The sequence below is a fragment of the Natrix helvetica genome (assembly GCF_964273705.1).
Source record: "Natrix helvetica genome assembly, chromosome: 1".
NCBI classification, from domain to species: Eukaryota; Metazoa; Chordata; class Lepidosauria; order Squamata; family Natricidae; genus Natrix; species Natrix helvetica.
The window spans coordinates 211,144,013-211,167,437 of record NC_138548.1 but is presented as its reverse complement, the minus strand read 5'-3'; the positions used below and the strand labels follow the sequence as shown (position 1 = coordinate 211,167,437).

At 44.6% G+C, this 23,425-nt stretch overlaps 2 protein-coding genes across 6 annotated transcripts in view; one reads left to right on the top strand and one right to left on the bottom strand.

The window, feature by feature from the left end:
- B4GALNT1 (beta-1,4-N-acetyl-galactosaminyltransferase 1) overlaps positions 1-5,409 on the top strand; it is a 64,581-nt gene extending 59,172 nt beyond the window's left edge. For all 5 annotated transcript variants that reach the window (XM_081936246.1, XM_081936247.1, XM_081936248.1 and 2 more), the window contains 4 exons: positions 1,057-1,247; positions 2,110-2,250; positions 2,982-3,219; positions 4,278-5,409. In XM_081936246.1, coding sequence (XP_081792372.1) covers positions 1,057-1,247; positions 2,110-2,250; positions 2,982-3,219; positions 4,278-4,492 — 785 coding nt within the window. In that variant the 3' untranslated portion in view covers positions 4,493-5,409. The remainder of the gene's footprint in view (positions 1-1,056; positions 1,248-2,109; positions 2,251-2,981; positions 3,220-4,277) is intronic.
- Positions 5,410-5,563: 154 nt separating this feature from the next.
- Positions 5,564-23,425, bottom strand: part of LOC309383548 (solute carrier family 26 member 10-like) — a gene marked incomplete at its 5' end in the record, with an annotated part of 41,538 nt that continues 23,676 nt past the window's right edge. Inside the window, 6 exons of the mRNA XM_081936244.1 lie at positions 5,564-7,810; positions 12,218-12,324; positions 14,587-14,641; positions 19,288-19,367; positions 20,331-20,370; positions 21,972-22,142. Coding sequence (XP_081792370.1) covers positions 7,772-7,810; positions 12,218-12,324; positions 14,587-14,641; positions 19,288-19,367; positions 20,331-20,370; positions 21,972-22,142 — 492 coding nt within the window. The 3' untranslated portion in view covers positions 5,564-7,771. The remainder of the gene's footprint in view (positions 7,811-12,217; positions 12,325-14,586; positions 14,642-19,287; positions 19,368-20,330; positions 20,371-21,971; positions 22,143-23,425) is intronic.

Sequence of the window (23,425 nt, the reverse complement as noted above, 5' to 3'; positions counted from 1 at the left end):
TCCAAAGTATTTATTGCTCTTTAGCACCCAGTCTAAACACTGCACCAGAGGAAGATTGTAGTGCCCTGCTCTGCTATTGGTGGAACAATCTTCCCAGGAGCTAAGAGGCTTTTGGAGTTTCCTTGCTGCTGTTGTTATTCATCACTAAATAAATTGCTTGAGCTTGTTTATTTGGTTATTTACGAATTTACGTACCATATTTTTTGGAGTATAAGACGTACCTCCCCCCCCCCCAAAAAGAGGGTGAAAATCTGGGTGCGTCTTATGCACTCAATATAGCATTTTTGGCTTACTGAAACCCCACCCCCTTTTCAAAAAATGGACGTGCAGAGGGTTTGGGAGGCCTGCAAAGTGCTCCTGGGGGATGTGGAGGGCAAAAACAAGCAAAAAAATGGGCTGTTTTTGCTCATTTCCCCATCCCCACCCCCACCCCCAGGAGCACTCTACAAGCCTCCCAAAGCTTTGTTTGCCCTTTTTTTTTTTTGCAAAAAATGGCACATTTGTTTGTTCATTTTTGCTCCCACCCCCAGGGGCACTGTACGAGCCTTCCAAAGTTCTGCATGCCCTTTTTTTTGCAGAAAAGGCCCATTTTTTTGCTCGTTTTTTGCTCCCTCCCCTCAGCCCCCAGGGGCACTCTACAAGCCTTCCAAAGCTCTGCATGTCCTTTTTTTTTTGTTTGCAAAAATGAGGCGTACAGAGGGTTTGGGAGGCCTGCAGAATACAAAAATCTTTTTTTTTAATTACTTCAAAATCATGCTGCGTCTTACACCCTGGTGCGTCTTATAGTCTGAAAAATATGGTATTTATTTATTATCTGATTCTGGTGCTACTCCCGTCAGAACATTCTAAGCAGCTTATGATCTGCCTGTTGTAAGAAAGGTGGAATTATGAAAAGCGTAACAGCAAAATTAACTGGGAAGGAGCAGTCCATCTTTCTTTTAGTCTGAAAAATAAACATGGTGAAGAGTGCAATTTTTGTTCACTTCTTAGACATCCTGCCAAATCCTCCTTCAGCCGAACCCTCTTGCTAATTTTCCTGTTTGTTCTCTTCCCCAGGAACCTACAACATCAGCGCCCTGGTCACCATAGCTACCAAAACCTTCTTACGCTATGACAAACTGCGAGCGTTGATTGACAGCATCCGCAAGTTCTACCCCACTGTGACCATCATCATTGCAGACGACAGCCAGGATATCGAACACGTGCAGGGACCCCACATTGAGCAGTACTTCATGCCTTTTGGCAAGGTGGGAGATGTTCTAGGGCAGGGGTGTCAAACTCAAGGCCCCAGGGGCTGGATTTGGCCCATGGGATGCTCAGATCTGGCCCATGGGGCCACCCTGGAAACAGTGAAGGACCGGCCCGCAGTGCCTCTGCTAGTGAAAATGGAGCTTGGTAGGGCTGCGAACGCCCCTGACATGAACGATATTGAGCTGGCCACGCCCAGCCTCCCCCCCCCCCCCGAGGTCAAACACAATCCTGATGTGCCCCTCAATGAAATTGACTTTGACACCAGTAGGGGAGCCCTCAGGCCTAGCCTAGGCCAGGTCCTTAAGGGCACTGCAAGTTTGGGAAGGATTTAGTCCCAGATGTTTGGTGAGTAAGGAAAGGGCTTAAGGAACCTCTGCTAAAATGAACTCCCTCCATTGTCCTCTTATGCTGGGAAACATTTCTGTAATGTGAAATTTTTCCCATGGATTGAACAGGATTTCCCCCCCAACTTACTGATGATCAATGTTAGGATGACTAAGGAGCTGAATTTCCCACTCGCCTTTTTCAATATCGATTCATGCATATTTCTACTCATCCAAGAGCCGTTCACTGAGTTGATTTCTCAGGAGGTTCCTGAAAGTGAAGCATGGAAAATTTGACAACCATGTAGCTGAAGAGATAAAAGATAAAAAGAAAGGGAAGATACAGAGTATTTTCGAACATGATTTGGTTGGATGACAGAGGTAGACATTAGGAGTTAGGAAAGTATTATTATATAAGCAAATTGACCCAGACAATACGCTGTTCACCAAGCACTTGTTTATGTACATTGAAAATATATAAATAAACTGATAAGACTTTTCAATCTTCTTTTTCCTCTCTACCCTAACTTTCTAGGGCTGGTTTGCTGGTAGGAATCTTGCCATCTCCCAGGTGACCACTAAATATGTTTTGTGGGTGGATGACGACTTCATTTTCACAACCCGCACCAAAGTGGAAAAGCTTGTAGATGTGCTTGAGAAAACTTCTCTGGATTTGGTGAGTTCCTGTCCCATGGCTGCATTTATTTCACCATGCTGGCTGGGAGTTAAAGATTTCATAGTTGGTATAGAAATGTGGAGGCAGAGTTAGTCCGTGGCTGTGATCTGACCATCTTTGTACCCCATAATATGAAGGGAATCAATTTATAAAGAGACTAAAAAGAGAGGCTCATTCCCTTCTTAAATTTGCAAAAGTGTATCAAACAATGCTTATTTTATGATGTAGCGTTGCTTAAATCTCCAGTTGATTGTAGCTTAATTTGTTCAGATATTAATTGATTTAAATAAATCAATATTTCACTAAACCTGTTATAGCCACCTACTCCTGTAGACTCTAGGTAGCTTACAAAATCTAAGTTAAAATAACTAAAAGCATAACAAGGTCAGAAGACGTCACCCCTGTCCTGTTCGTCTCTTGGTTCTGGTTTCAGACTAGTTTCTAAATCATAGCCCTATGTACTTTTAAAATTTTAATTATTTTTGACATCTTATAACTTCTAAGCCACCCAGAGACACCTTATAGGGGAAATGGGCAGCATAAACATTTAATAAATAAATAAAAGCAAAACAAAAATGGGCATTAAAACAAAATTAAAAGGATAAGAGTAATGAAACAACCTTCCCCCAAGAAATCTCCTCCCCCCCATCGCAGACAGAACTCCCTTCATATGTACATACAGGTGCACAGCGCACCATCCAAACCTCAACATTATGGTTTGTTTTCCGCAGGTGGGTGGAGCTGTACGGGAGATTACAGGCTACATCACCACGTACCGCCAAAAGATCAGCGTGCAGCGTGGTACTGAGGAGGGAGATTGCCTGCGAATCCGCCAGGGCTATCACCACACCATTGAAGGTTTCCCTGATTGTGTAGTCACTGATGGGGTGATCAATTTCTTCTTAGCACGCACAGAGAAGGTTCTGCAAGTTGGCTTTGACCCACGCCTCAACCGTGTTGCCCACCTTGGTGAGTGATGCTGCCAACACGGGGGACCCTCAACTTGGACCCGTGTCTAGAATAGAACATACAATAGCTTTTGTTTCCTATATAGAAGATAATACAGGTAGTTCTCGACTTACAAGTTTGTTTAGTGACCATTTAAAGTTACAACGGCATTGGAAAAAGTGACTTATGGCCATTTTTCACAGTTACAACCTTTCCAGCATCCCTAGGATCACGTGATCAAAATTCAGGGGCTTAGCGACTGATTCATCCTTATGACCATTGTTATATCCCAAGGTCATGTGATCTGCTTTTGTGATCTTCTGACAAGCAGAGTCAATGGGGAAGCCAGATTCACTGAACTACCAGGTTACTAACTTATCAACTGCAGTGATCCACTTAACAGCTGCGGGAAGAAAGGTTGTAAAATGGGGCAAAACGCACTTAACCAATGTCTCACTTAACAACAGAAATTTTGGGCTCAATTGTGGTTGTAAGTCAAGGACTACCTGAAAGAGAATCCAAATCACACAAACAATCAAAAGGGTGAACTTGGGTTTCCTTTGATGTTGTGATCCAGTGCTTCTCCAACCTCCCTCAAATTTAAGATGTGTGGACTTCAACTCAGTGTTGCCTGGAGAATTCTGGGAGTTCCACACAACTTAAAATAGTCAAGATTGAGAAGCATAATCCTAACCAGCGGTCACCAACTGGTAGTCCACAAGAAAAATTTGGTGGTCCACAGAAAAATTATTTGCATTTTTTATATTGCACTAAATATTATTTATCTTTTTTTAAAAAAATCATATTAGTGGTCCGCAGGATTTAAAATTATGAATTTAGTGGTCCCGGAGATCCTAAAGGTTGGTTACCCCTGATCTTAAAAGATACTTGACTCAGATTTCTGAGTGCTAATGGGATCTGCAGTACGTTCTTACTTATTTCATTCAAAGCTTTAATTGGCCTGGAACAAATTCTAATCAACAGGAAGGTTCAAAAAAGCACACAGAAGGCTTGTCTGTTAAAGAGTCATAAGGCTTATGCTAATTTTTGTCCTCTGTTCTGGGTTTTTCTAATTGCAGAGTTCTTTGTTGATGGCCTGGGTATTCTGCATGTTGGTTCCTGCTCCAATGTGGTGGTAGACCATGCCTCAAAGATCAAGCTATCATGGCTAAAATCGTCAAGCGAGAAGCAATATGAAAAATTCCGCTATCCCAACTCGACGGATGACACGATAAACACCAAACAAAGCCTCTTCTACTTCAAGAACCATTTCAAATGCATGACGGGCAATTAGTCTTCAGTGAGAGAGGGTGCTGAGCCCCACCCTTGACAACTGGCTAAGTCCTCAGGTGACTGGCGTCTTGGACAGCCTGCACTGGCAGCTAGCTCTTGGCAAAACAAGCTTGCCCTGTCCGCTAGCCAAGTACCCAGAACTCAGGAAGGCTTCTACATTCTCAGGCCTGAAGAGCAACTTGAGAAATGAACTTCACACTGCTAAAAAAAAATACATCACACAACTGTGTTATAACAGAATTAATTGGACAAGCCATCTTCCAGACCTTGTTGATGAAAGTGGCATGTTGTCTGCTTGTCATATTTTGCATCTGAACTGAACCATATTCCACGGGGAGTGATTCTGCAAGAGGCTGCCCCATGAAGCCTGGGTCTTTATCCTTCTCCTGGTTGAGAGCAGCCATCTGCCCGTTACACCGAACTCCCCTTCTAACTTTGGACTTGTGCATACCTACAGGTCACGTTGCAAAAAACCTTGCAAACTCTGGCAATATCCCAGCATCCTTTACCTCCCTTTAATTTAAACTACAGAAGGGGACACGATAGGAGGTGGATAAACAACCTGAACTCCAGGGGGGAGGGGATGGCTTTCTCTAGCGTCAAAATTTTTGTGCCAAGTTTGAGCCTCTCTGTCCCCAGCTCCCTCCAACCTCAAACGGGCATCGTTCTGAGATATTTTGAAGTGCCAAAGACTAATGATGGAAAGCCACCACCAGGGGGAAGCCTTGAGGTGTGCATTGCAGCAGAGCAGCCTTAAATGGCCACAGGACTACCGGGTAGACTGGATTCGAGGCACCCCCAGGCTTACGGCGAAAATAGCCAGATGTGCATGGACATTGGAGGGCGCAGCTTATTTTCTGTGGGGATACTTTTTTTATACAGTGAAGTAGAAAGACTGTCCATAACAGATTGCCATTTTTTTAAAAAAAAAAAACAACTTTAAACAGAATCCATTTCCAAAGCTTCTTCTCATTCCTTAAACTTCTCCATCCCAGTTCTCTGGCTTTTTAGTGCCAACCATGGAACCTTTCACACCACTTGCTTTTCCTAAAACTATTATTTATTAGGGAGGTTTAAAAAAAACACAACCACAAATCAGGGCTGGGAAAAGGACCTACACAATAGTTCCATTGCATGGGGTTGGCTCATATCGCACGTAACCCAAGAGGCTGTAACCACTCAGGCACCCTTCTTCCTTCTGCCTCTGTGTGCCCTTCTTCACGGCAGCTGGGCTGTCGATTTCATTGAGATAAAATTAGTTAAGTACCAGCCTCGCAGGTTAAGGTACGGGTGCACTTTTAGCACAGGGAGTGACAAAAAACCAGAGAGGTATGATAGGTTTCAAAATCTCTGTAGCACAAGTGGTCTAGGAATTCATACAGACTGATCCACAAAGTTGTTTCTTGCCGCATGAGGACAAATTCTTCTTTCCTCTCGATGAAAAATTTTAAAGCAACAATCATGTTCATGTGAGAATGAGCTGTACGAAGCACAATAAGACTTTTAAGTACTATTTTAATTGGAATTAAATCTGCCTCACACCACCAGAACAATGCAGTAATAAATTAAATACATTTAAATGCTTTAAAAAATGACATTGCGTTTTTACACATATACACACACACACCTAAAGTAAATAGGAAAGAAATTCCATGTAATAATGAAATGGTTGCTCCTCTGCCTGAAATGTTAATTCTAATAAAAGTTCAAAAGCTTGTTTGTTTATTTACATATTTATTTTTAAGGATGGATGCATGATCAGCATGCAACTCTGAGCTGATGCAATCCAAGAAAACTTTAGCTATAGTATGCGATGCTGCTGAAGGTGTAAAATGGGTCCTGTCCCTTTTGAGTAAGGTGGAGATCTCCAGTTGCAAACACTAATTAATGCCCTAACCCAAGGAGTGGTGTCTCAGTTCTGAGCATTCCCAATAACCTCTGGTTATCTGCAAATACTGTATGCCCACCCACTAATGAGAAATGCAAGCTGAGAAATGTAGCTTAGGTCTAGGGCAGATTGTTTCAAGTTTAGGTTGTTATATTGAATGGTGTGAGCAAGTTCATTTCTCCAGTACAGAGAAAAACATCTATTGGGCTGGTAGCTCCCTCCACTTGAGGCTGAACGCTGGCAGAATTAACTGGGTCATTTAAAAAGCTAACAGTTGCATCTGCTCAGTTAGAGCAATTGTTTTGTCTTCTTGACTCCCTGCCTGATGAAAATCCTATTTGTGTAATTTATGATTCAGTAAATCAATTCATTAACCATGTTTAGCATGGTGACTGAACCTCTCTAGTAAATCAAAGGCTGTGTTAATGCATCTATACCCTTTGGTCCTACGGTCCAGTGGTGGGATTCAAATAATTTAACAACCGGTTCTCTGCCCTAATGACCAGCTGGGTAGGCGTGGCTCAATGGTCATGGGACTGGGTGGGCATGGCCAAATCAACATCACTCACGTCAATGGGTGCTTCACCTCAGCTGTTACAATGTAATCAAGGTTAACTGGAGAGGCAGTTCCTGTAAGCAGGCAATAAAGATTAGGCTAGAAACACCAGAATGTCTCCTTCCTGCCGTCCTTACAGGATTAGCCTTCTAAAGTAGAAAAAAACAAAATGAGATTTCTTCCAACAACCTGTTCTCCGAACTGATTAGAAAGTTCACAACCGGTTCTCCTGAATAGGTGCTGAATCCTACCACTGGTCCTACCAGTTCCAACAGCAATTCTGGTCGGAGAGGATCTCTCTGGCAAAGAAAAGAAAAAAGGAGGTGTCCCAGTATAAAATAGGACTTTGACAAAATTGGCTTCCTTTCATTTCTGGCAATTAAGCTTTTCCGTAATCCCCAATTGAGCATTTTTTCCTAGGCTCTCTTCCTTTTGGCTTCCATGGCTGATTCTGTGATGACTTCAAATCCCCAGAAAGTAATAAAGGATGATTTTTTTAAAAAAAACAAACACAATTTTGTTTAGCTGCTGTGTTCTAAAATTTTCTGGTAAGGGTTAAAAAGAAAGGAGCCAAGACAGGTGAGTCACGAAGTAATCCTGACACTTCAGTTGTGGACTACGCAGGCCGTGGAAGTTGTAGCAGTTGGAAGACCAGCTAAATCTTAAGAGCCTGGCGCTTCTTGCCCGTCTGCATTTTCCTTGTCAGTCCATTCCTGACAATCCGGCAGGAGAAACGTGGTCTCGTTGGCAGCCTGCTGCCCTTCCCCAAATCTGTGATCTCAGATGGCTTTGTCCTGGTAGAACTTATTATCTTTTAACCTTGGCAGGAAGAAAAGTTATACCCAGATGGTGGGATCCTTCTGTTCCATGTTTTCCTGAGCAAAAACCAAAGTAGAGTTATCCATGAGGCACTGTGCTGTATAAAAAAGCTACTGTATACCTTCCCAGCAGAGGTGGTATTCAGTAGGCTCTGATCAGTTCTGGAGAACCAGTAGCGGAAATTTTGAACAGTTCGGAGAACTGGTAAATACCACCTCAGACTGGCCCCGCCCCCGTCTAGTCTCTGCTTCCTGAGTCCCAGTTAATTGGGAGGGAATGGGGATTTTGCAGTATCCTTCCCTAGGAATGGGGAGGAAATGGAGATTTTGCAGTATCCTTCCCCTGGAGTGGGGAGGGAATGGAGATTTTACAGTATCCTCCCCCAGGAGTGGGGTGGGAATGGAGATTTTACAGTATCCTTCCCCTGGAGTGGGGAGGGAGTGGAGATTTTACAGTACCCCTCCCCTGGAGTGGGGAGGGAGTGGAGATTTTACAGTACCCTTCCCCTGGAGTGGGGAGGGAGTGGAGATTTTACAGTACCCTTCCTCAGGAGTGGGGAGGGAATGGAGATTTTACAGTATCCTCCCCCAGGAGTGGGGTGGGAATGGAGATTTTACAGTATCCCTCCCCTGGAGTGGGGAAGGAATGGATTTTGCAATATCCTTCAGCTGGAGGGGGGAGGGAGTGGAGATTTTACAGTACCCTTCCCCCAGGAGTGGAGAGGGAATGGGGATTTTGCAGTATCGTTACCCTGCCTCGCCAAGCCACGCCCACAAAACTGGTAGTAAAGTTTTTTGAATCTCATCACTGCTTCCCAGCTCATGTTACTTCTTAAGCTCTGTGCCTCAACAGTGCTTTTTTTCCTAGACGCAACTGGCCTCTTGAGAAAAGCACCTTTGGGACAATCATGACCTGGATGCAGTGGTGGGTTTCAATTTTTTTTGGAACCTACTCTGTGGGTGTGGCCTCCTTTGTGGGAGTGGCTTGCCGGCCATGTGACCTGGTGGGAGTGGCTTGGCAGTCATGTGACCAGGTGGGCATGGCTAACTTGGAAAATGTGGTGAAACTCACTTAACGATGCTCTTGCTTAGCAACCAAAATTTTGGGCTCAATTGTGGTCATAAGTTCTTTTTCTTTCTTTCTTTCATCTCTCTCTCCCACTTTCTTTTTTTCTTTTTCTTTTTCTCTCTCTCTCTGGCTCTTTCTCTCTCTCTCCCTCTCTGTCTCCCTCTGTCATTTTCTCTGGGTGTCTATCTGTCTGTCTCTCTCTCTGTATCTCTGTCTCTCTCTCCTCCTTCCCCCATCTCTGTCACTCTGTGTGTGTGTGTCTGTCTGTCTCTCACTCACTCTGTGTGTGTGTGTGTGTGTGTGTCTGTCTCTGTCTCTCCCTCTGTCTCTCTCCCCTCCCTTCCTCTCTCTCTGTCACTCTGTGTATGTGGGTGTGTCTGTCTCTCACTCATTCACTTAATCACTCACTCTGTGTGTGTCTCTCTATCTTTCTCTCCCTCCCTCCCCCTCTCTGTCTCTGTGTGTGTGTGTGTGTGTGTGTGTGTGTGTCTGTCAGTCTCTCTGATTCCCTCCCTCACTCCCTCTCTCTGTCTGTCTGTCTGTCTCACTCACACACACACACTGTGGTCACCTTGTTGAGTGTTCCAATCACATTTGAAACACTCAACAACTGGCCTGCATTTATGGTATTTTGCAGCATTCTGCAGTCATAGGACCAAAATATATGCTTTTAACCATATATTTTGGTCCTATGACTGCAGAATGCTGCAAAATACCATAAATGCAGGCCAGTTGTTGAGTGTTTCAAATGTGAATGGAACACTCAACAAGGTGACCACAGTGTGTGTGTGTGTGTGTGAGTGAGACAGACAGACAGACAGAGAGAGGAACAGAGAGGGAGTGAGAGAGGGAATCAGAGAGAGACTGACAGAGTCTGACAGAATCAGAGAGGTACTTTTAACTACCTGGCAGCGGCGTTTTTCCTTGGGGGGCTCCTCAGAACATCCTAAGACTTCGGAGGGAAGCCTCCAGCCCAGAGCAGGAGCAAAGCCCCTTTTCCAACTGGCCTTTCCTCGCTTGGAGGGCTTCGGAGGGAAGCTTCTGCAGAAGCCCGGGTGAGTGACAACAAGTTCCCGCCGTTACGAAGTCTCGGAGGCTGTAATTTTCTGAGCTGTGCGAGCGCGCCTGTTTTCCACGGCGTGGAGCAGCAGCGAGGTTTGTGTGGCCGGCAATCACTCCAAATGCCATCCGGGAAGACGAGGAACGTGAGGGGGGACCGTTGACGGCCTCCGCAATCATCGCTCGCCTCGCAGAGCCTCGCTGCTGCTCCACGCCGTGGAAAACAGGCGCGCGTGCACAGCTCAGAAAATTACAGCCTCCGAGACTTCGTAACGGCAGGAACTTGTTGTCACTCGGCCGGGCTTATGCAGAAGCTTCCCTCCGAAGCGTTCTGAGCCTCGGAGGCTGTAATTTTCTGAGCTGTGCGCGCGCGCCTGTTTTCCACGGCGTGGAGCAGCAGCGAGGCTCTGCGAGGCGAGCGATGATTGCGGAGGCCGTCAACGGTCCCCCCTCGCGTTCCTCATCTTCCCGGATGGCATCCTGAGTCATTGCCGGCCTCGCAGAGCCTCGCTGCTGCTCCACGCCGTGGAAAACAGGCGCGCGCGCACAGCTCAGAAAATTACAGCCTCCGAGACTTCGTAACGGCGGGAACTTGTTGTCACTCGGCCGGGCTTATGCAGAAGCTTCCCTCCGAAGCGTTCTGAGCCTCGGAGGCTGTAATTTTCTGAGCTGTGCGCGCGCGCCTGTTTTCCACGGCGTGGAGCAGCAGCGAGGCTCTGCGAGGCGAGGGATGATTGCGAAGGCCGTCAACGGTCCCCCCTCGCGTTCCTCGTCTTCCCGGATGGCATCCTGAGTCATTGCCGGCCTCGCAGAGCCTCGCTGCTGCTCCACGCCGTGGAAAACAGGCGCGCGCGCACAGCTCAGAAAATTACAGCCTCCGAGACTTCGTAACGGCGGGAACTTGTTGTCACTCACCCGGGCTTCTGCAGAAGCTTCCCTCCGAAGCCCTCCAAGCGAGGAAAGGCCAGTTGGGAAACGGGCCAGAAGACAAGGAACAGCAGTGGCGGCAGGGAGTCAGCCCCGATGCAAAAAAAACGCCAAGGGGGCGGGGCCGGAAATTACTTCCGGGTTCATTCTTCAACCGGTTCGCACGATCCGGTGTGATCCGGTAGAAACCCACCACTGCCTGGATGACTGAGAATCTCCATAGAGGAATTCTATGCTTCAAGCCTACTCAGTGAAGTGCAGAGATTCCCCCAGTGGATGCAATCCCTGCTAAGGGTAGCAGTTGGATTCTGATGGTGATTTGAACCTTCTATCCCTGGAAATAATGATTGTGTCCTCGACTTACAACAGTTCATTTACTGACCATTCAAATTTACTTTAAAAAGTGACTTATGACCAGGGGTGAGCCGTGTGATTGTTGGAAGCTTCCTTTCTACTTTTTAAAGCATTTTTGTCCTGCCGGTTCGGGTAAATAGGCAGGAAAAAAATGCTTTAAAAAACAGGGTAAAAGCTTCCAACGATTACGCGGCTTGCAGCTGAGCTACATGATCTTCGCAAGCTCCCCCCCACTTTTAAAGCATTTTTTTCCTGCTTATTTGCCTGAACTGGCAGGAAAGAAATGCTTTAAAAAGTGAAAAAATAGTTGGCCACACCCACTCAGTCAGCTAACATTCCTCACCAAGCCACAACCACAGAATCAGGGGGAAGGGGGGGAATTGATTTCACCGTTTATGATTTCACACTTACACCCATTGTACACCAGTGTAGCACACCCATGGTCACGTGATCCAAGTTCAGAGGTTTGGCAACTGGTTCATATTTATGACAGTGGCAGTGTCCCATGGTCGTGTCATCCCTTTTTGCAACCTTCTGACAAACCAAGTCCATGGGGAAATCCGGATTGACTTAACGACCATGTTACTAACTTAACAAATGCAATGATTCACTTAACAACTGTGGCAAGAAAAAATGGTAAAACAGGGCAAAACTCACTTAACAAAGGTTTCCCTTAGCTACTTAATCAACTTAAATATTGGGCTCAATTATGGTCGTAACTTGAGGACTACCTGTACTTCTAAATAGCCTTTGAAGGAGCAAATATGGCTAGTTCACCAGAACTGTGGGGTGGGGATTGCTTCAAGTAAAACTCTTCTCATTAAACACAAGACTCCAAATATAGGAAATAAGCCTCAGGCTAAATTGCTTGTATTTACAGATTTATCTCATGAGTGGGACACTGAATGGCAGTGATGTGCTATTTTGAGAGCTGGGCTACAGGTGCCCAGCCCCGCTCCCTTTCCTCCCCCAGGCTCCCACACACAACAGCCTGAACGGAAACCAAGAGGAGAGAGAGGCTTCCTTGTTTTCTCTGCTGACTCTCGGACCCTTACCGTGGTTTGCTGGAGGTAGGAAACTGCGTCATGAACGGTGACAAAAATCTGCTGAGGGGTGAGATGATGCATGAGGCCACAAAAACGCAAGGTCTGTAGGACGTTGGCTGGGTGGATAAGAAGAAAAGAGAAGACACTCAGGTCTCATGCCACCTGTGGGGACTTGCATATGCACAGTTCCTTCACACTAGGGATGGTCCCTTCCTACCTCCACAACACAACAGAATCCGTACATGACCCTTATCCACAAATCATGGGATCTTGAAAAAAGTCCGAGGCTGTAATTACACGGGTGAGTAAACTGGTCCTTCAGATCAAATTGAAGCACTTCTGCATCACTGCTCTTTCCAAGGTCCAATCTCTCATAAACCAGTTGGAAACAACTTGAGCTTATTGTTGTTCCAGCATTCTATCCAGGAGAGCTGAGGAGGGCAGTGAGAAAGCCCTGTTGCATGTCAGCTGTCAAGAACCCCTTCTCCCCCACAGGAAGTCAATTCAGGAAGCTGGCAGGAAGTTGCAAACAGGTGCCTGCCTTCCTTAATGGCAGCAGCTAAGGTGCTACGATTGTTATGTGGTGTCACGCGTCACCCATTATGATTGATGTGCTTGGTGATGGCAAATCCTGTCCCTATTGCCACTGTAAGCTGAGAACTACCTGCGTGGGGTGGGGTAGGGATGGAGTACAGGGGTGGGCTTCAAAAATTTCAGATTCTCTGCACAGTTGCTGGGTGGGCATGGCCATAGGGGGTGTGGCCTAGTCACAACGGTGAGGGAGGGGCGTTTTCACCTTCCCCAGGCTCCAGAGGCTTTCCTTGAACCTTTGGGAGGGCCAAAACTGCCTTTCTGGGTTCCAAAGGTCATCTGGAGGCCGGGAATGGGCCTGTTTCTTGCCTTCCAGAACTCCTCCCCCCCCGTCCCCGAGCCTCCGCGGGGCCCCTGCACTTTCTCACATCCAAAATGGACCGCATGGAGACTCCTGGGATGGGGGGGGGGGGCGGGACCAGGATTTGGAGGTTCTCTGAACCGTAATGTTAGCTACGGATTCTCCTGAACCTGGGCGAACCTGTAGCAGCTCACCCATGGACGGAGAGCAAATAACAAATGCAGCTCCACCACTTCCATACGTGTGTGGTGATGTGGCTTGAGCATACAAAAGGGGCGGAGCTTGCTTTGCAAGTGGCATGTGGTGCTGCCTTTTGCACTTTTGACTGACGTATCAGATCCCTTGGATGAAACTGATTGTTCAGGTGGTTTCTTACAAAGTCTATTTAAAAGGCTGTAAGGGATGGGAGGGATGATTCAACACAAGTAGACCACAGATCTAGAGATGGGCATCTACTATCACATGACACCCTCCTCCACAACTGCTAATGGCTGGGTTTTTTAAAAAAAAATCCAGATATAATAAAATGGTGCTGCAATCACTCAACCTTCAGCTCATCTCTTTGGCTTTGATGCCAAGTTAGGTGATTGGTTGGAAACAAATCCACAGATTTGTTGCCATAGATCTCTGGGTCTGCATCAGATCATTGGCTCCATCACCCAAATGGCTCCATTTGTATGTGAGAATCTATCCATGCAGGAAATGTAGAGGATCCCTCTTGCATAGGGGTGGGTTTCAAAAATTTTAGCAAGGGGTTCTCTGCCCGGTTGCTGGGTGGGTGTGGCCATGGTGGGCGTGGCCTAGTCAGCCTCCTGCACCACAGGGGGGGTGGGGCGTTTTTGTCCTCCCTAGGCTCCGGAAGCTTTCTTCGAGCCTCCCCAGGCTCCGGAGGTACTTTGCAGGCCGGAAATGGGCCTGTTTCTGGCCTTCCCAAACTTCCAGCAGACCTGTTTTTCACCCTCCCCCGAGCCTCTGTGTGCACCCTGCACTTACTGGCATGCAAAATGGGCCGCGTGGGGACTCCTGGGGGGGAGGGGTGGGGTGGGCAGGGCCAGCCAGGAGTGGGATTTGGGGGCTCTCTGGACTGCACAGAATCTTAGCTAGAGGTTCTCCCACACCCCTGCGAACCCCCAGCAGCCCACCCCTGATTGTACATGTATTTCTTGGGCTTCCCGTTGAGGGAATTGACGGTGGCCCTCTTGATTCTGTTTTTAAGGAACAAGTGAAGTGGCGCAATCCCACTCGTTGAAAAATGTATACCCTTTCCTGAGGAAATAGACAACTTCTTAACAGATTTTGGAAAAAAAAGAAAAAAAGTAAATTAGGCTAGCTTTTTCCCTGCATACTATCTTTGAACTAAAGCTCCCATAAGGGATTTCAACTAGACACCACTGAAGTTCTAGTCTAATGCCTCTGAAGGCCATCAGACTGAGGAACAGTGAACTAGAATGATAGGAAGATTGATGGCATGTCTTACTTCACTCACCATTACAGGCCGACAAATGTATCTGTATGCCGGCTTTTCGACATTCCACACACACCTAAAAGGCAAGGAAACATTTGTAAAGAAGCTGACGTGAGGGCTTCCACCCACCACAAGGTACACCGTAGCATCAATCTGACGACCAAGATCCGGCCTTCACAATGATCTTTTATTAATTCTGGCACAAGGAGGTGACATAGTTTGTGTTCCACCCCATAGCCTATTATAAGGAGTCTATTATACTGGGAGCAGCTGTTTTTCCAATTCAGTATAAAAAGGCACGGCTCTAGTTCATTTGTTAATATCACATTTTAAAAAACAACCTATTTAGGCCCTGATGAATTATAATCCTTCTCAAAGGGCAGCGTGAAGGGGAGACGGACATTATTTAAACTTATCCAGCACAATGCAGATGCGTGAGGCAATGCTGTCTAGAGTGAGAAGCAAATGGCTTTAAAAAAAAATGTTTTCACTGCAATGTAAACAGATTTCTCTTTTGTGGAAAATCATGCTCTAATTCTGGATGTCTGTGGGCCCAATGTGACCGCAGACAAAACTCTGACTCATTGACCAGATCCTTACTTCATCTGACATTTTAAACCATTCAATTCAAATAGTGAGATGCTGGTGAGGTGCAAAGCCAAGGACCAGCCTGCATTATCACTCTCAATTTCAAAAAGGCCTCTGTTTCTTAGAAGATAAAAATGATGGGCAGATGCAGTTCAGAGCGGTTAGGAAAATCTGCTCGCTTGCACAGAAAAAGACGCAAAGGAAATGGCTGTAGAAGGGAGCATTCTGCAGGAGAATTGCTTAAAATCTGGGACAAGAGGCACCCCAGGATATTAGCTTGGTAACTGCTTCTATTCCCTATGGCTGCCATTTGGAGAATAGGAGAGTCCCCTCCTCTCTGCCCACCCCCCAACAGCCATTGTTTAGGAGTACTGACAGCATGTTCTCAAAACTTCTGTTGACTTATAATTATAACTCCAGATGTGTCCAGCAGCCAAATGTCGAGAGACTCCCAATGTAACAGAAGTTCTGTTGTCTTTAGAAGGGAGGGAGAGCCCTTTATTGTCTTCTTTACTTGCTGCTGAGCTCAAACCAAAGAACTGGTTTGAGTTTATAATTTTGAAATATGTTTAAAATATAAAATATATTTTAAAAAGTTTAAAATATGGAGTTTAATAGTTGAACAATGGACTAGAACTGCCAACACTGAGGAGTCCACGTTTCTTTTGAAGAGGTCCCTCTGATTCAACTGGAATCAGGGTCAAAGGGATTGGCCAAAGAGATTTGTCTCTTTAGTAGTCTTCAGCTCTGGAAGAACAGACAAATGGAATGGAACGGAATGGAATACATTTGGGGAGGGCCAGGAAAAGAGAGATAGGGTAGCCTTGTCCATTTTTTATCAGAGCCCACCCATCCTTTTCATGCAGCCTGTGACAAAATGCCCTAGGCCAGGGGTCGGCAACCTTAAACACTCAAAGAGCCATTTGTACCTATTTTTAACAGAAAAGAAAATAGCAGGAGCTGAAAAACCCTTCCGGTGCCTGACTATTTCTTGAGCGGCCACAAAACTAGCATTATGTAGTTGAATTCAGTGTTCTGTTTTCTTCTGAAACTTTTCTTTTCTTGGATTTATCCGTGGTTGGTCTACTGGGGGTCGCAAAGCTTGATAAATCACATGCCGGCAAGGGTCGCACATTGGCAGTTGTGATGCATATTTTGAGTGACAGGGAGCCGCAGCAGATGAATGAAAGAGCCACATGTGGCTCCAGAGCCGCAGGTTGCTGACCCCTGCCCTAGGCCTAGGTGGATTTGATTTTGTTGAAAAGAGATTCCACTTTAAAGGATGAGAATAACGAATTGCTCCAATGTCCAGGGTAAAAAAAAACAACAACACCCCAAGTTGCAGGTAGCATCAATCCTGCCCTCCTCAAAAAACTGAACCATCAAGAAATCAGGAAAGAAATCTTAAGATATTTCAGGGATTGTAATATAAGGTCTAGTGAACTTCCATAGAGTCAAGTGAGGTTCTAGCCATCTTAAAATTTAAAAATATCTGTACTTTCCAGAATCAATTTTTATTACGGTCAGCGCAAAAGTTGAACATTAAAATAAATGTCTAGAAATTATCGGAAAAGTAAAGTAGTAATATGAATAAGGGTCTTTAGTTCTTTAGTTGTCTTTTTTCCTTATTACCACTGCAGCAGCACAATATTTTGCTACCGCACGAGTGGTGGCTGGATTTGAATCCTTAAAGGAGATGGTTCACGTAGAAGTTATCTGATCTGCCTAGGAATCTCTCTAGGCACTCATATATGTTAAAGAAAAACGTATAAATAAAAAAGAATCTGCACCAGAAATCTCTCTAAAAGAGGGAGAAGGAACGCTGATCTGATGTCCCTGTAGAACTTGCAACGCAACAGGCCTTGAGATCATCTTCAACTTCCCATTGCCACATGTACACATTCACTCAGCTATTGGGGTTCTATCATGCCTGCCCTGCAGGAATGCTGAAGAGAGGATATTAAGTCTGGCTCTAAATAATGCTATTCTATTCTTAGGAATTGTCAGGTCTTTCAGATACCTTTCTGGTTCCCACACACCCCATGCAATTTGATTTCTTCTGTGGAGAAGTATCCTGTGAATTCTAGCTGGAACTCCGTGTCTCTTATTCTATTGGTAACCACTTGTTTGCTTTGATCATAGCCTAGTGAGGAATAGAATAGAATAGAATAACAGAGTTGGAAAGGACCTTGAAGGTCTTCTAGTCCAACCCTTTGCTTAGGCAGGAAACCCTATACCACTTCAGACAAATGGCTATCCAACATCTTCTTAAAGACTTCCAGTGATGGAGCATTCACAACTTCTGGAGGCAAGCTGTTCCACTGATTAATTGTTCTAACTGTCAGGAAATTTCTCCTCAGTTCTAAGTTGCTTCTCCCCTTGTTTAGTTTCCACCCATTGCTTCTTGTTCTATCCTCAGGTGCCTTAAGAATAGTTTGACTCTCTCTTCTTTGTGGCAGCCCCAGAGATATTGGAACATTGCTATCATGTCTCCTCTAGTCCTTCTTTTCATTAAACTAGACATAGCCAGTTCCTTCAACCATTCTTCATATGTTTTAGTCTCCAGTCCCCTAATCATCTTTGTTGCTCTTCTCTGCACTCTTTCTAGAGTCTCCACATCTTTTCTACACCGTGGCGACCAAAACCGGATGCAGTATTCCAAGTGAGCCTTACCAAGGCATTATAAAATGGTATTAACACTTCACGTGATCTTGATTCTATCCCTCTGTTTATGCAGCCTAGAACTGCGTGGGCTTTTTTGGCAGCTGCTGCACACTGCTGACTCATATTTAAATGGTTGTCCTCTAGGACTCCAAGATCCCTCTCATAGTTACTACTATTGAGCAAGGTACCACCTTTACTGTACCTGTGCATTTCACTTTTCTTGCCTAAATGTAGAACTTTACTCTTTTCACCATTGAATTTCATTTTATTAGATAGTGCCCAATGTTCAAGTTTGTCAAGATCCTTCTGTATCTTAAGCCTATCTTCTGGAGTGTTGGCTATTCCTGCCAACTTGGTGTCATTTGCAAATTTGATGAGTTCCCCATTTACTCCCTCATCCAAATCATTGATGAAGATGTTGAAGAGTACTGGGCCCAAAACAGAGCCTTGGGGTACTCCACTGCATACTTCCCTCCACGTAGATGGAGATGAAAATCCATAGAAAGCCAGCTTATGCTATATTGCCTGTTTCCAGGGAGAGGGAAAATTGTCTATCAGAACTAAAGGGGTCAAGCCCTCTGGGAAGAATTGAATTTTCAACCAGTCAACTATCATCATCTTCTTGGCACTTACCTGAATTTGAGGCATTCCTGTCTCATTCCTAACTAGGCATTTGATGTCCTCCTAGGTTTTAGCTAAAATGGATTGCAGCAATTTTGTTTGTATGATTTCTAAAGACTCTTTCTTTTAAAAAAATCCTATTTGTGTCCCATAGGGATTTTGCATCAGTGTTTTAGCCTCAAAGAGTTTTAAGGCTACGGGGACTAATTGTCCTCTGCCTGTGTAAAAAAAGTGTTTGGTAGCATTTGAGAACCTAAGGGATGATTGCATGGTGTAGTCCAGATGTGCCTTCGTATGGAAAACCACCCCAAGGTACTTGGATGTATTGACCTGTTCTAGACTGTGTCCTTCTATTCTCCAAGAGGATTGCATAGCTCCTTGAGCAAAAACTAGGAGTTTTGAGTTATGGAAATTAGGGATCAGATTATTTTGTCTTACAGCATTTTAATGTTGCTGGAGTAGCTCTCTTGAGTCCAATAACGGTTTGGGTAATAGTAGCGGCATCATCAGCATACAGAAGTATTGGTATTTTGCACTGTGCTAAGTTGGGAGGATGGAAGTCTGAGTTATGCAGAAGATCAGTCAGGGAATTAATATGAAGACTGAAAAGGGAAGAGGCCAAGATAAGCTGTACTTTTAATTTTTGAAAATCAGCAAGTACTGTTCTGGGTGTGGTAGACCCCTTGGGCTCCAGTGAAGGAAAGTTCATCTGGAGAGATATTCTGAGTTTTAATCTTGATTTAGTCTCAACACTCATTGATTTTGACTCTTCTACTTCTCCAGCCTTACTATGTTTCCATTCTTATTCCCCACTATACAGAGACAAACACACATATTTGTCGTAGATACCTGGATAAGGAGCCGTGCGCCAGATGAATCCACAAAGGATATTCCGCTGCAGTCAAAAATCACAGCCTGTACATCTAAGCCTGGATAAGTAGATAAGACAGAACCCATATCAACCACTCTCAACCACTGCAGCTCCACAGATTCAGTCTAACAACTGCCATGTGCTACCCTGCACTTGTCCAGGAGCACTTTGTTCTCCAGATAGTTTTAAAGGTAAAGGTAAAGGTTCCCCTCGCACATATGTGCTCCTCATTCGCAACTCTAGGGAATGACTAGCACATATGTTCATCTCCGTTTCAAAGCTGAAAAAACAGTGCTGTCCGAAGACAACTCCGTGATCATGTGGCCGGCATGACTAAACACCGAAGGCGCACGGAACGCTGTTACTTTCCCACTAAAGGTGGTTCCTATTTTTCTACTTGCATTTTTAACGTGCTTTCGAACTGCTAGGTTGGCAGAAGCTGGGACAAGTAATGGGAGCTCACTCCATTATGCGGCGCTAGGGATTCGAACCGCCAAACTGCCAACCTTTCTGATCAACAAGCTCAGCATCTTAGCCACTGAGCCACCGCGTCCATGCACCAGATGGTTTTACACCAACAGAGAAAAGACTAACATGAAATTCTGGACACACACATACATTTCTTCTGTAAAACAGTCAGCATAGAAGAGAATCACCCTAACAAGCCATGTCTAATAACTACACACCAGCACAAAGAGAGTTCAGCTTGGTGTTCCCACATGGGATGGGCTTCAATTGCCATAACCCACAGCAGGATGGGGATTGAAATTCAACAACTCAGGAGACACAAAATTAGGGAAGGCCAGTTTAGCAAATTGTATTAGCTATAAAGTATCAAAAAAGTAAGAAATATTACGGAACCCAGAACTGTAGGAAATGGTACAGTAGATACAGAATACAGAACTGCATTCCTTTGTAGAACTGAGGAAACGGTAAAGCAGATTTCCTACCATGGGGCTTAGCATGAATATTTCCACAAGAAAATTGCCCAAGAACAAAAAAGGAATTAACCGTTGGTTACCTGAGCTAAGCTTCTTTTCCAAGACACAAACGCTGCTGTCCTAAAGAAAAAGGGGAAAACCTAACAATTAATTATCATTTACAGACTGAAAGGATTGACCTATGCTACTTTACATCTAAGAAGGGGGGGGGGGGGTCAGTTATTCATATGATGTGTTTTCCACCAAGGATCTTTTGAAGATTTTTTTTTTTGTGGGAGGGGAGCAGGGGTGGGTTCCTGCCAGTTCTAACCTCTTCTATAGAAGAGGTTCCACAAATCTACAGAACCGTTTAGAACCGGTTCCAGCTCCCTCCCCCCGCCCATCCGCACATCATCAAGATGAAGAGCGAGAGGAGGAATTCTGGGAGTTGAAGTCCACAAGTCTTAAAGCTGTCAAGTTTGAACACCCATCCGCACATCATCAAGATGAAGAGCGAGAGGAGGAATTCTGGGAGTTGAAGTCCACAAGTCTTAAAGCTGTCAAGTTTGAACACCCTAGCTTTAAGACTTGTGTGCTTCAAATGCCAGAGTTTCTGAGCCAACATTTTGGTTGCTAAGCAAGAGCGTTGTTAAGTGAGTTTAACCACATTTTACAAGTTGGCCACGCCCACCCAGTCACATGGCTGGCAAGCCACTCCCACAAAGCAGGCCACACCTACAGAAGAGGTTCTAAAAACTTTTGAAACCCACCACTGGAGGGGAGGGAATGTAGCTATCATAGAAAACCAATCCTCAAAATTAAGTTTAACTTGAGCAACTGCTTTGACCACAGGGTGAAATAAAGCCAGCATCTTGACATGCCCCACTTAAATCTCCCCATATATAAGAGCTACTGTACAGAATTAACTCTTTTATAATTGAATAAAAATGCTGGCCACAATTCTGTAATCAAAACCCCATCCCTTTTTACATATGTCATAATACATGTAGAAAGGGGCTTTGATGAAAGAGGTGTGGCCACCATCTTGACACTCTCTCTCTCTCTCTCTCTCTCTCTCTCTCTCTCTCTCTCTCTCTCTCTCTCTCTCTCTCTCTCTCTCCACACACACACACACACACACACACACACACACACAAATACCCCTGAGTTGAATGGCAAAACTGCTCATGGTGCAAACCATTTCTGAGCACCAGAATCAATCCAGGTGTCTCAGATGGGACAGAAGATATTGTAATATGTATTTTTTTTTTGCTTTTTAATTATAATTATAATCTAACCCAGTCTTGCGAGAGACAAAAAATCCCTCTTAACATCAGCTTTAAAATGATGTCAATAAAATAAATTAATAAAAATCTTGAACCTCTATCTAATCTCATCTAATATAATAATATAATATAATATAATATAATATAATATAATATAATATAATATAATATAATATAATATAATATAATATAATATAATATAATATAATCTATCTGAATGCAGGTAAAATAAAAGCACTTTAGTTTAACATCATCAGGCTTGAGGTCATCTAAAAGTCCAGGATCAGGTATTCAGTTTAAAAAAAAAAGCTTAAAATAGTATTTCTTCCTCCAGCTATCTTTTACTTCCATGAGCACTTCACCACCTGTGGGTGAACTTGATTTGCTCTAAACTGAACTCTCAATATTTACTGTAGTCTCCCCACCATCCCTCCAATCTTTTACCAAGAATCTTACCACTGTAGTGATGTCCATTTTGATCCTGCTGTTAAACTGTGAATCCTCAGGATGTTCCCAGTCTTGCTGTAACCCCACAAGCTTGCTGACAATATCTTTAAAAAAGCCACGGTTCCCATAATAGATGGGGGCCTGGTAACTTAAGATCTTCACACCTGGGATCTCAAAACACTAAGGAGAAGAAACAGAACAAATGGAATAGAAGCACAGAATCATAAATGACTATGAATACATATTCACTGGATTTGGGTACGTATATGGCAGACTTCCCCCATTTGACACCTACCAAATAATTGAAGCTACAAATCTCATCATCCATAGTCAACTGTGAGCAGGGAATGATTGAAGAGGACTGTGTTCTGATGGAAGCTTCCCAAGAGTATTAAGCAAACTCCTTGTCCCAACAAAAAACCCTTTTATTAATTTACTGTGAATTCTGCTCATTCACATCCAGCAAAGTCTTTCAAGGGAGGATTTACAGTCACAGACCTTATCTGTCTTGGAGGACTGCCCGGCCGATATCTGCAAAACTTGGCAAGGAGTCTCAGACAATCACAAACCAATTAAGCGAACTCATTGTCTCCTGCAAACTCCACTCCCCTTTCACTCCTCTTTTATTCCTTCTGGGAGGAGCCATTCATCATCCACCTCTGGCCTTACTCCCAAGTCGACCCTTGTTTTTTAGTTGTTCCCTTCATCTAGCAACTCTGAGCATGTGCACACTGGGAACAGGCTCCAGCTGTTCGTCTGCCTCACTGATCTCTGACTCTGAAGGCAGTTGATAACTGGCATATGGCTCTGGCCTCCTCTCTTTGCCTCCATCACAGAGCCCCCATCAGAGCCTTCCCCAGACTCCAGGTCTGGGCCACGTTCCTCCCCAACCTCCTCGCTTTCTGAATCTGCTGCCAGCTCTGCTGGCCACCGGCAGGCCACAAGAGACTGGAGGCTATAACCCAACATTTCTAAAAGGTACAAATTGGAGGGAATTAATCATGGCCATGTCGTGCAAATTAATTAATTAATGCAAATTAATCATGACCATGTCATGCAAGGGAATTCACTGGAAAAAACTGGGCTCCTGTTACAGACTAGACTTCAGAGTCTGCAATGTAGCACAAGTGTCCTTCTTCCTTAAAAATTAAATGCCCTTGTTAAGTAGTCTATGCAATAAAATTACATTTCTGGAAGATCTCTGAACTTCTAAAATTAGAACATTAAAACAACCTGTTCTCATTCAAAGAGTTCCCCCCCCCCCCCCCCCCGCTTTATTAAGAATAAAATAACTTCATCTTGTTCCAAAGCAAGATGATCCTATATTAAGGCAGCTTCTACACATATCAACACAGGAATTAGTCCTGTTGAGAGTTCAAAGAGACTTTCTCCCAGCCAGGTACCGCATTTTTCAGAGTACAAGACGGACCTTTTTCCCTCTAAGAGGCTGAAAATCTGGGTGC